The sequence below is a fragment of the Helobdella robusta genome (assembly GCF_000326865.2).
Source record: "Helobdella robusta unplaced genomic scaffold HELROscaffold_4, whole genome shotgun sequence".
In the NCBI taxonomy this organism is placed as follows: Eukaryota; Metazoa; Annelida; class Clitellata; order Rhynchobdellida; family Glossiphoniidae; genus Helobdella; species Helobdella robusta.
The window spans coordinates 7,625,771-7,639,107 of record NW_008704902.1 but is presented as its reverse complement, the minus strand read 5'-3'; the positions used below and the strand labels follow the sequence as shown (position 1 = coordinate 7,639,107).

The 13,337-nt window shown below is 36.4% G+C and overlaps 2 protein-coding genes across 2 annotated transcripts; both read right to left on the bottom strand.

Annotated features, from left to right (window-relative positions):
• Positions 1 to 276: 276 nt before the first annotated feature.
• Positions 277 to 2,492, bottom strand: HELRODRAFT_162883 (hypothetical protein; the record flags this gene model as incomplete). Its single annotated transcript, XM_009024959.1, has 7 exons — positions 277 to 438; positions 651 to 725; positions 941 to 1,117; positions 1,638 to 1,804; positions 1,923 to 1,993; positions 2,191 to 2,296; positions 2,444 to 2,492. The coding sequence occupies 7 exons, from the start codon at positions 2,490 to 2,492 to the stop codon at positions 277 to 279; spliced, it is 807 nt and encodes a 268-aa protein (XP_009023207.1).
• Positions 2,493 to 11,695: 9,203 nt separating this feature from the next.
• Positions 11,696 to 12,216, bottom strand: HELRODRAFT_162882 (hypothetical protein; the record flags this gene model as incomplete). Its single annotated transcript, XM_009024958.1, has 3 exons — positions 11,696 to 11,794; positions 11,859 to 12,003; positions 12,119 to 12,216. 3 exons carry the CDS (start codon positions 12,214 to 12,216, stop codon positions 11,696 to 11,698), a joined length of 342 nt encoding a protein of 113 aa, XP_009023206.1.
• Between the last annotated feature and the right edge of the window lie 1,121 nt (positions 12,217 to 13,337).

Genomic DNA, 13,337 nt, shown 5'->3' with positions numbered 1-13,337 from the left:
GTCAGATCGACTGATAAAAACTGTCTGATATGACATATTTTCTTGATATGATAATTGCATGCTTTAATAATCGACGTAATATGATTTGAAAAAGTTAGTTTCTTGTCAAGAACAACACCGAGTGTCTTTAAAGTATCACTTACAGGGATATCACTATTACCAATCCTGAGGTCTTGTAACTTGTTGATTGCGTGGAATGAGCATAATGTGATACCTTTGTTTTATTTGAGTTGAATTGAAGATTATTGAGAAGAAACAACCTCTCCATGGCAGCAATCATGTAGTGATGGCATTCACTTTTGATGAAATATCATTATTCAATAAAATGAAAAATTGTGTATCATCTGCATATTGATGGTAGGATACGTTGAATCTGTTGATAATCTCGTTAATTGGCGAGATATATAACGTGAAAAGAAGAGGACCCAAAACCGAGCCCTGGGGTACACCATGTTGTAGTTGACATGTAGGTGATACATATTCTAATATTTTGACAAATTGACTACGACCAGACAGGTAGGATGAGAGCCAGGACAAGGCAGATCCATCCACACCAAAAACAATGTTTAGACGTTTTAATAATATGTTATGACTGATAGTGTCAAAGGCTGCCGACAAGTCCAACCCAGCAAGAATTATTGTTTGCTTACTGTTGCAGGATTGAATACATGATCGAGTATGTGCAACAGAGCCGTCTCCGTGGAGTTATATTTACGATAAGCAGACTGGAGAGGCGTAAAATTTGGATGTTGCGAGATGTAAGGCTGTAACCTTTTTAGTGCTGCCCTTTAAATAATTATAGAAATGGTTGATAAATTTGATATCGGCCTGTAGTTTGATGAGTCTGATCTATCTAAATTAGGTTTTTTTTATGAGTGGAAGAACCTGTGCAGTTTTGAAGGTGTCAGGAAACTGGCTATGAAATGAGAGATTGGTTAACATGGAAATGGCAGTTGATAGGGTATTGATGCAGTTTTTTAACACTTGATGTGGGAAAGGGTCCACTGGCAAGAGGAATTGATAATGCTTTTGATCTCATAAGGTGTGACATCATCAAAGAGATCAAAGCAAAGACTATTGCAAGCTGAAGCAGAAATATGATCTGAATCAGCATCAACTGATGAAACCAATAATTGTTGTTCAATATTTTTGTGAATGTTATTGATTTTATTAATGAAATAATTATTGAAGTTAGTGACCAGTGATGATGTGTTGGAATTGTTGAGAGAAAGGTCATTATGATTCCTGTGTAGAAGTTTATTGAGGTTGCGCCAAGTGGCACGCGGGTTGATTGATTTATTGAGTTCATTTCTCTACGAATCCCCTCTGGACTTAAGAATCAATTCCCTGGCCATACTTTTTGCATTATCATAGTTTAGTTTGTTGATTGTTGTTTTGTTGTTCATGTAAACACGTTCCATTTTACGCCTATGTTTTTGTGCATTACGGGCATCATTTGATATAAAGTTAGAAGAATATAGGTTTTTGCGGAAAACCCTTGTTTTTAATGGAGCATGTTTGTCAAGTGTCTGGGTAACTATTGAGTTAATGTGAGTTGCATATTGATTAGTAGTTTATTTATCACATTTTAAAATTGATGAGGAGAGTAGATCATCATTAAATTTTGACCAATTTACTTTTTTGAGATTTCTAAACGCAGCCTTGTTGGATGTAATGTTGAGTCGAGGAGTGCAGATGGAAATGGTGATGAGGCTGTGATCAGAAAATGATGTTGGGTAGACATTGACTGCCGAAACGATGATTGAATGTGTTATCAACAGGTCAAGGATATTGCCCTTATCATCTGTAGGCGAACAAACGTGTTGCAATAGATTAAACTCATCTAAGATCTCCAACAGTTCAGCATTTACAGATGCTTGAGGAGAAGGAGCCTTAAAATCACTACACACTATGAATCTGACATTTGTTGATTTGTCTTTCAATTAAATTATTGAAATCATCTAGAAATTCAGATGTTATAGGGCCAGGAGGCCTGTAAATGATGAAAATATGAACTCTTTGTTGAATGTAATGGAATTTGACAGCAAGTAGTTCAAAACTGGTTGTAGAAAAAGAGGTAATTTTTGAACACTCTATATAGTCACGGTAGCAATGCCACCCCCTTTTTTGTCATCATTTGAATCTCTGTGCTGATGAATAACTGAGAAGCCAGGTGGAGCAATATCAAACTTGATTACATCAGGGTCATCAGATGCAATCCATGTCTCAGTTAAACACAACATATCCAGATGATGATTCCGCATTGAATCATAGATGAGTGCAGCTTTACCAGTTGCTGAGCGAGTGTTCAAAAGACCAAAATTAATTTGTTGTGAGTTTCTGATGGTAGAGACACATGATGGAGCATTACGTTCTGATTTAGGACGCCAAATTTTGAACCTGAATAGATTATTGCGAGTACATCTTGGAATGAATGCCTTACTAGGCTGGTAAAAGCTGAGTAACTGTGAACGGGTGTTGGAAATAACCATGATGTTCAAGTTGACACAAAATTATATTTTATCCAATTAAAGTCAAGTATTATTTTATTTATTCATGTTCGTTCTTGTAAAGATAATGTGTTCTAATTTTATATTTAATTGAAAATATGATTAAACAAAATTATTTGATTTAAATTTAATTTATTAAGTTTAAATTGATTTATTAGTTAAAAAAAGTCTTAATTCCGAGATTTAAAAACACAGCATGTTGTCAGCATGGGTGGGTGCGTTTTCTTGGATAATGTCTACTGAATCCTTTATCTTAACTTATAAACAATATTTACTTTATAAAAGTTATCAAAATGTAAAGGTTGAAAAAGATTATCATCACTTATTGCCTTTTTTCTGTTAACTGGCATGAAACTTGCATGTGTGCATTATGTAATATGCAAAAATATGGTAATAATTGGTTCTAGGACAAATACCCCCCGGACAATTACCCCCCAGACAAATACCCACCGAGCAAAAAACTTTCCGAGCAAAAAACTTTCCGAGCAAAATACCCCCGAACAATTACCCCCGAACAATTACTCCCTGGACAAATACCCCTCCCCCCGAGAAAAATACCCCCCGAACAATTACTCCCCGGGCAAATACTCCCCGGACTAAACCCACCCCCCATATAAAAACTCTAAGGACAAATAAATTATAATTTCTAATTTATTAGAGCAAATTGAGCTGTTGTTAATTTTTTTTCTAATGCAAAAAAATTAACGTTTTATGTTTTTTCAATGATAATAGTTTTTAAAGAATGTATACTTTGTTAAATGTTAGCTAAATTTAATCAAATCATATTGCTTTTTTTTTTTTTTTGATAAATTTAATTAGTATTGTTCAATAAATTTTTTTGCATCAAACAATTTGTATAATTTTTGGTAATATTCAAATAATCAAGAAATTTGAAGAATTTAAAAACCTTTGTAAAATATTAGCTATATTGAATCAAATCACATGGTTTTTTTTTGCTTTTGTTTTTTATAATATTAAATAAAACTGTTTTTTTTGCATCAAACAACATGTATAACTTTTTATAATAATATTTAGAAAAATCAAATAATCAAGAAATGTAAAGATGCAGAAATATTATAAATTAGAAAAATTTCCTTCTAAACAGTTGTATTTTTGCTTATTTTATTGTTTGAAAAAAATTAATTACATATATTTTGTTTATATTTTTTGAAGGAGTGGTAGGAAGGGGTCGTCCGCGATTGAGATGGAGAGAGCAGGTGGAGAAGGACAGGGTGAAAGCGGGGTTGCCTGATACTGAGGCGAGTGACAGATGTGGATGGCGTCGAGGGGTATTTCGGTTTCATCATAGGTAGCCAAACGGCAACCCCCGATCTCGGGGAAAATGTCGTCTAAACGTGTGTTGTTGTTGTTGTATATATTTTGTTTATACTCAAGACATTTAAAAAATCATTTACTAGACGGTTATATGGTATAGACAAAAACATAAGCAAAAAATGCTAAATAATGTTACTTCAAATAAAGGTACAAATAAAATTAAATAATAAAAATAATTGATTATGTGCATAAAATATACATAAGTACAGACACACATATATGGGTGGTAAACACAAATATTGACCAGCATGAAAACAAAAAAAATAAAAATTGCATGACTTTAAAAAATTTAAATAAAAGAGTTTTGAGAGTTTAAATAATATAAAAATATAAATAATTATATGTAATTATAAATAAGTATATAAGCAAAGAAAAGAAAGCTTTTAGGAATTATAAATGATTACAAAAAAAAATGTTATGAAATTATGAAGTAAAATTGATTCAAATTCAACCAAAGTTAAACAACAAACAAACAATAGACATGAACAATTTTTTAAAACATTGAATACGAATATTTTGCTCATGGGGTAATTGTCCGTGGGGTAATTGTCCGGGGAGTATTTTCTCGGGGGGTATTTTTCCAGGTGGTGATTGTTCGGGGGTAAAAATCCGAAAGGTATTTGTCCGGGTGGTAAATGTTCTGGCGTATTTGTCCTGTTACCGTAATAATTGTATGTTCTATATCTGAGTTTTATTGGCAGATTGTTTTCTGGAATAAAAATTTTAACTAAAACTAATTTTCTTGATTACAACTGACTGAGTCCAAAAGTTTGATAATTAAAATATTCATTATTTTTTATAACCTTTTGTTTTTTGCAGTATGTTCTACACCATTAGCTGTTTTTCTTTCAGTAAGGTTTTATCTGCATTGACTCTTTGACTACAAGTTTTTTAAATTAAGATATACTATTTTTATGTTAGGGGAACTATCCTTCAAGAACTACTACTGTGTGTATATAATAATATTCGAGTCATCGAGTGGCAAGTTTATCTCATTCTTGCTGGTTAGCTACGTATACCAAAATCTACTACTTTTGTAAATTTTGCTTGTTAACTGGTTCTATATTATTTTTGACATCATCCTCTTTGTAAAACTTCCGTAACAACGACTTAACCCCTTTTGAATTAAACACTTTTTAAAAAATGTTGTATTCACATTTATTTTTCCCATAAAAGGCTTCAATTTCAGCAACGTTGTTTTTTTCCCCAGGTTTAGTTTTAATTTTTTTTTGTACAAAATTTGTTACTTAACGTCTAAACCTAAACCGCAATCTTTAACACTCTGTAACAAAATCATAACATCCCCCAATCCCGTTTTTTTTATTGGAAACAAGCTATGTTAAATATATTTCAGAGTTGTTTCTTTAACATTGTTAAAATACTTTCAGTAACATTATGTATGGTTCAATTTTTTGTTCTTAGGACTGTTTAATTTTGATGGTGAACCAAGAGTATAACAACATCAATGCAGATCAATCTGAAGTTAAACTTGGTATGTTATTTAATTTTTTTGTTAAAGTTAATAAAGTTGTTGCATTAATTTTTAATTGATTTGTATTGTAAGGTTTATTTATTGAGTTAACCTGTGGCACTACTTGTGCTTAGTGGCGGATCCAGGAAAGGGGATGCGATTCCTCCACCAGACCATGAAAGAAGAAAATGTTTCAAAAATTCTGTTAAAATTGTAAAATGTTTTACGTCATAATTTAGTATTTTCTAAATTTTCTTTTCTTATTTTCTTAACACTTAAACACGGAGATTGATTAGCAAGAAAAATCATATTAAGAGTTTTTAAAATCGCTCCCCACCGCAAATTTTTGGTTTTGCCACTGGTTGGGCTTCATTTTGTTGAAGAAATAATTTTATATGCGGCTTCTAAAAACCTCAAAACTGATGTCAGCATTAACATTTAAGTAAAACTACAATGAGTTCCTAGATTTGGCTGCTGCATCAATTATTTCAGATTTTTTCTTTTGTTTTTCAGTGTAAATGTACTAAATTTGATTTTACCTACATGAAGTAAATTCGGCATTGTTGTTGCTACAATTATTTTGGTGAGCTGCTGTTATTTTTTATCACTAATTACTAGTTTCTTTCGTTAATTAATTGTTAATAATTACTAGTGGTTAGTTTATATTGGTTTTTAGTGGTTATATTTCATATGGCTTGCATTTGTTTAATGTTGTTGAAAATTATATGAATTTTATCAAATTGTTGGCACTGACAAATTTGAAGTTTGTCTTATCAATTTTTCTTACTAGAAATTTCTGGAAATTATCTAATTCATTGAAATTAAAATAAAATTTGTATCCAAATTCCTCCTGCAATTAGCCTAATTCTATATTTTATAAATCATCTTCAGTGCAGCTTTGGTACATAGTTTACTAAAAAATGAAAGATAGTCGAGTTGGTGTCATTTTCTTCATTCTTCGTTATTGGTGTCACTTTCTTCTTTAAAGACAATGAAAATGAAGAAAATGACACTAATTAATTCAAGTACCATGATGAACCATTATATGAACCATTTGCCTGTTTGCAAGGGGAATTCGGATTTTAGATTTTCCCCCTCAAATCCAACCTGCGCCTCATAGTGCCAGGGGAGTGGCAACAGCTAAGTGACTCTTGCTGGCTTAGCAGGCAAGGGTTTTTAAGAAAGAAATAGTTACCGCTTGGAATAAAGTGATCACCGACCGAAATGACATTATCTTATGATGAATACTGGCTCGGACGTCGCCCAGCATTAAAAGGTCCGCGTGAGTGGTCGAAGCACTTTGACAGTCGCGATGGGTGGGTTAAAAGACCTACACCTACCTCAACACCAACATAAAAATTACTCGAACAGAAGGGCAGATTCAGTAGCAGTTTTCAATGCTAAAAAAAGAGAGTTGGACATTAAAATGTCAGAACCTTACACATAGCAGGAAAATCATTCCAATTGACAAGGGAATTGAAAAGACTTGAGATATGCAGGACCAGTGAAACACATTGAATGTGAACTGGCAAAATGACGTCACATGGATATACACTTTGGTACTGCGAACCAGATATTGGAAACAAACATGAAAAGGGACTTGCCATAGCAATGGATTCCAAGCCGGCTAAAACGGTAACAACAACAACACACGTTTAGACGACATTTTCACCGAGATCGGGGGTTGCCGTTTGGCTACCTATGATGAAACCGAAATCCCCCTCGACGCCATTCACATCTGTCACTCGCCTCAGTATCACGCAACCCCGCTTTCACTTTGTCCTTCTCCACTTGCTCTCTCCATCCCAGTCGCGGACGACCTCTTCCTATCACTCCTTCAACCTCGAACTCCAACACTCGCCTAATCCCGACCCTTTCATCCCTTCTCAACGCATGTCCATACCACCGCAATCTCGATCTCCTTATCTATGTCACAATGTCCTCATACAGTCCCATCCTCGACATCAGCTCTGTACTACTCCTCCTATCCTTCACTTTAACCCCACACATCATCTTCACCATAGCTCTTTCAACCCTCTGCAGTACACTTTCCTCCTCTCTCCTCAACACCCAAGTTTCACCACCATATACCATCGCTGCTCTCACACAAGCTTTATATACCCTCCCTTTCATTTTCACTGACCATTTCTTTCCACACAATACCCCAACAAGTTCCCTAAATTGCATCTATCCCACACGAACTCTAGTCGTAACAGTGTTCAAACATCTTCCATCCGCGTTCAGCTTAACCCCTAAATAAACAAAGCTTTCCACTCTTTCAATATCACCACTCAACCCCGTCTTTGAGTCCGTCCTATTAATCACACCATGAACACACTTCTTACATTTGAACGTGCCTTCCACCTTTTTCAGTGCCCCCCTCACACCACTACATCTCTTATGCACCCACTTCTGACATCCTATACACTATACCGAGTTAGCCTTCACTCTCCTGTCACATACCCCACAGGGGTCTATTTTACTTATCACTTGCTCCCCACCTTCCCCACTCACCATTACCTTCGTCTTACCAATATTAACTTTTAACCCTTTCTTTTCAATAACACTTTTCCATCTGTCAAATTTTAACTGCAATTCTTCCATGCTATCAGCCATCAAGACTAAATCATCTGCATACAAAATTTCAAATAACAACCCCTCCATTATGTTTCCACACACAACATCCATCACAATTACAAACAAAAACGGTGATAACACTGATCCTTGATGCACTCCTACCTTAACACTAAAAGCGTCCGACATCTCCCTTCCGACCCTCACCTTTGTCTTCGCCCCTTCATACAGCTGCATTACAGCTTTAACAAGTCTCTCATTCACTCCTTTTTTCCTCAGCGCCCATTCAATGACCTTCCTCGGTACTCGATCAAAAGCCTTTTCTAGATCCACAAAACACATATACAATCTTCGTTTCTTGTTTCTATAATTCTCCTTAATTCTCCTGCAACATTCTCACTATGAACAACGCATCCACCGTTCCCCTACCAGGCATAAACCCACACTGCATTTCATTAACTGTCACCATATTTCTCAACCTTCTCTCAAGCACCCTCTTCACTACCTTCATTCCATGCTCTAGCAATTTCACACCCCTATATGACCCACAATCTCTCACATCTCCTTTGCCCTTATACAACGGCACCAACACACTATGTCGCCAATCCTCAGGTATACCTTCATCATCCAACATACTGTTAGCAATTCTCATCATAACTTCAATTCCTATCACCCCACTCGCCTTTATATGTTCCGCCGCCACTTCCGAAACCCCTGTCGCCTTACCTAGTTTCATTTCTCTAACTGCTTTCTCTACTTCCTCCATCGTCACCTTCTCTATGGGTCCGTGTGTGACCGCGGATTTCACATCTCCATCCCACTCATTTAAAACGGTAATGGGTGTGAATTTCGTGAATGGAAGAATAATTCAAATACTGGCAAATTCAGACATGCTAATGTCACGTTCATAGAGGCATATGCGCCCACGAAGGAAAGTGATGATTTCACCAAGGATGAGTTCTTCAGAATTTTGAAAAGGGTACTCGAAAAAATACGAAAACAGTATATTGATGCTAATGGGGGATTTTAATGCAAAAAATAGGATGAGATATTAAAACATGGGGAAAGACCGTTGGAAGTTATGGTATAGATGATTAAGAAGAAAACAACAATGGAAGGAGATTCTTGGAGTTATGTTCAAGTAATGAACTTTGCGTCACTAACACTCATTTCATCCAGAAACCAAGTAAGAGAAGGCCACGCTGAAGTCACCAAATGGTAATTTACAAAATTTGAGTGACAATATAATTACAAGAGAAGAGTGGTTTACTTTTGTAATGAAAACGAAAGCTTACTGGTCAGCAGAAAATCGAATCTGATCACTCTCTAAGGATGAAGCTACATGGAAAGAATCTGCAGAATTTGGTTAGACGATACAATATAGGAAGACTAAAAGACGAGAGCGAGAGAGAATGATGTTGCATAGAGATGGAAAATCGATTTGATGTACTGGAAATGGTAACAGAAGTGGGAGAGTCCAAGGAAAAAAGTGGAACTGGTTTAAAATGTCAATCAATGGGTTGGCCGAAAAAGAACTGGGATTCCAAAATTCTAATGTGAAAACATGGATATCAGAAGAGTCTAAAATAGCATGGAAAATCTCCAAAAAATTTGGGCTACATCCAAGGTAATGCGATTGGTCAAAAATATATATGGTACGGTTTTGGCAAATATAAGAGTGGAAGGAGAAGAATGTTAGTGGTTCCGGATAGAAACTGGTTTTAGACAAGGTTGTATTCTATCACCGATGTTATTCAACGTCATTCTGGAGTACATATTGAGAAGACTGGAAAAGCTTGAGGATCTTGAAAAAGCGTGTTACCGATACATATGCAGAATGCAAAATACGCAGATGACACAAAACTAATGGTTGAATGTTTTCTGAGGGTAATGGAGATAGCCAAAGTTTTTCAACAGGAATGTAAAAAATCACGTCTGAATGTAAATACAAAAAAAACAAAGGTAATACCAATCACAAGACATACAGACTATGACCACAGGTGAAAATGAATAGAGAAGAAAAAGTAACAGCATCAGAATTTATCTATTTAGAAAGTCATATTAATAAGCCCTGTGGAAAGAGGAGGAATTGAAGAAATGGACAGCGCTAACAGACGAGCGGAGTATTTCAGAGACTTCACACCATAGTTTTTAAAAGACATGACATTGGACTTAAGGTCAAACTAAGAACCTATAGTGCTATGGTAGTCCCGGTTTTGATATATAGGGCTGAATCATGAGCGTTAACGAGAATCATTGAAAAAAAATGGATGCCTGTGAGAACATGTGGGTCAGAAAAATAGTGCAAATTGGCTACAAGGATTGTGTCACAAATGAGGAAATTTGGAAAAGAACAGGACAAATGAATATTAGTGATGTTATTAAGAAGAGGAAATTGAAGTATTAAAGTGAGCAGGACACCTATTTGAATCTGGAAGTATCAACCAGAGGGGAAAATATTGAAAGGCAGACAGTGTCTTGGTCGAGGTTTGGAGAGAGATGGGCTTTCGTTACACGGGAAAACTACTGGAAGAACTCGAGTAACACTAGAAGAGATTGCAAAGACAGAAACGGATTGCGGCAAGTCATTTCGTCCTCTTTGGCTGGAGACAACCGACAGAGGAAATAAATGAAAAAAGGGTGAATTTTAATAAAAATTTTATTTTTAATTGTACTAAATTAAACAATTTCCAGAAACTTTTAGTAACAAAAATTGAAAACACAAATATTATATTGGTCAGTGCCAACAAATCAGTAGTATTCGTACAATATTGCTTAAATTATGGCCCCCTTCCAACATTTTAATTAATGTAGACATATTTTTCATCTGAAAATAACCTTATTATTATATTAGGCGTTGATCAGGCTTTAAATAAGTTCAACGAAGCTGCACGACTCATGGAATATTTTTTCATACAAAAACGATTAACGCTCACAACTGATCATGAGGCAAAAGAAGTAATTTTCGTAATTTTATTGTTTTCATTTATTTTTCTATGTTTTGGAACGAGGTTTACAGTAATTGTGAACTTTTGCCGCGCGGCGAAATTTTTCCTTTGCTCGAATATTAACCACCGCCGCCAGCCTAGGCAGTCTCACTTCTGGCCGGGACTCGCCTCTTCACAACTTTTTATTTCTGGGTCGGAAAACACGGGCCGGGCGGAAGAGTTATCGCGCCCTGCTTGCTGGTCGGTTAATCCGGCCCTATTAACCGCTAGCAAGTCTCCTTCAAACATGTTTTAGTTTTTAAAAGTGGCAAACAAAACCTAACTGAAATAATTCTATTAATATACAAAAATAAAACAAACAAAATAATATTGTCTTATAATATTCTTTAAATCGAATGTTTTTAAAGTCAACGACAGAACTAAATTAAATATTCTTAGTAAACGAGAAATATTTTTACCAGCCGTAATAATGAATGAAATTCCAAAACAAGAAACGCCAGAGCAACCATACATGCAGGAACCGACCGACCAATTTTCAACCACAATAAACCCAAAAACTAATTCAAAACACTAATCCAAAACAATCCAAAACACTAACTTAAAACACTAACTTTCCTTTTTTTCTCTAACAATTGTCCAAAACGCTTATATACTAAAATTCTAAACAAACTGAGAAAATATTCATTCTCAAACATATACTCACTATTTAATTAATACCATATTCTACCAACCTGCACACAAAACCAATTCATACAACATGCGCGCCAACATACACACTTGCGCCATTCATTCCACATGCGCGCCAAAAAAAAACTTCACAACATCCCCCCCATCAAACATCGTCCCGACGTTTGCTTTCAAAGCTCTTCGTTGAAGTTGGGGATGTTAATCGCCATTAATTCCGGGCCCCATCTGGACGGCCTCTTTTCCCTTTTTACCTGTTGGTGCAACTGTGCCTGTTGTCGAGGTGAGTATGTCACTATCTTCTTTTGCTCACTCTGGAGTGCTGATAGTCGAAACCGCCTGGTCCATAGGGAAAGCCGCCTCGCGCTCGTAGAATTGGCCTTCCACCATCCAGTCCACCAGCGATGGTATGGCAGCTGGGCATTGTGTGTCGGCTAAACTTTCGCCTGCGAATTCTATGCGACTTGACATGGGCACTGACCTTAGTGATTTTTTTTTGTAGGGCTTTATGGTCGCTTTGGTCCGCCCACTCTCTGACCTCTTTTGATTGGTTTACTTCATCGGGCAGTTCAAAAGCTAAAAACTGGTTTGCCCACCGCCTGGCTTCGCTTGCTCGTCTTTTTCGTTGTGTCGGTTCCTCGGCACAATTTTCAAGTGAGAAACTCGGGGTCAATGCTGCGACCAGTTCACTCATTGATGCCCTTGCAACTATGTAACTTTTCCAAAATTCGTTTGACGGAATATCCGGGAAAGATAATTTCAAAGCGTTGACACTAGCTGGCTATCTGATGCACTGTTTCCCGCTCCAGTGCACCTGTCAAAATGTCTTTTGTGGTTCCGTGGCAACATCTTTTTTCTACATTTGGTGCACTGTTTCATCCTATCTAAAAAAAGAATAAATTAACAGAAATTAATCAACAAATCAATTTTAATTTATTTATGTGGACGACAAATGGTTTAGCTCTGTCGTTTTTTTTATCGCCGCGTTGACTGGAAGAATTAAATGATCCTCCATATATGGATCCACGTATGGGCTGACTTATTTTGGAGATTTGCCTTGCCATTGATCTTGGGTACAGCTACCATACCTTGTCTCTCGGTCGTAGAGTCAGGACTTTGACCTTAGCATCATACACTGACTTCTTATAAAGTGCCCCTGTTTTTAGTCTTTCCCGCGCCAATTGATGAGCTACTAATGACCGGTTGAGCAATTGTTTCACAAATTCAGGGTAAGTCTCACCTAGGCTGGATTCTTTAAGTAATCGATACACCAGATCCACTGGCATCATACTTTTCCTTTCTTAAAATAACCTATTTGGGGTGAACCTTGTCGCCGAATGTACGCTTGCCCGGTACGCTGTCATAACGTGTGGTAAATGTTCATCCCAATCACTCTGGGATTCATCTACGACTTTGGCCAGCATTGAATTAAGCGTTTTGTGGAATCGCTCTATCGCCCCATTGGAGGATGAATTGTACGGCTATGTTCTCAAGTTTTTGATTCCCAAAGTATGTAAAAGCGTGGTAAACAGTTCGCTTTCAAACTCCCTACCCTGATCTGTGAGTATTTGCAGCGGCATTCCAAATTTCGGGAAAATTTCTGTGGTTAAGATCTTAGACACTGTAGCTGTTGTGTGCTTTTGTATCGGAAATGCTTCTGCCCACTGAAAAATGGTCCAAAATCGTAAGTATAAAGATATGCCCCTTCTTCGATTTTAGATGTGGCCCGGTGATGTCCAGAGCTACCCTTTCCCATGACATGCCCGACAACATTATTTTCATTTTTGCTCGCCNGTGGTGGCTTACCCCGGTAAT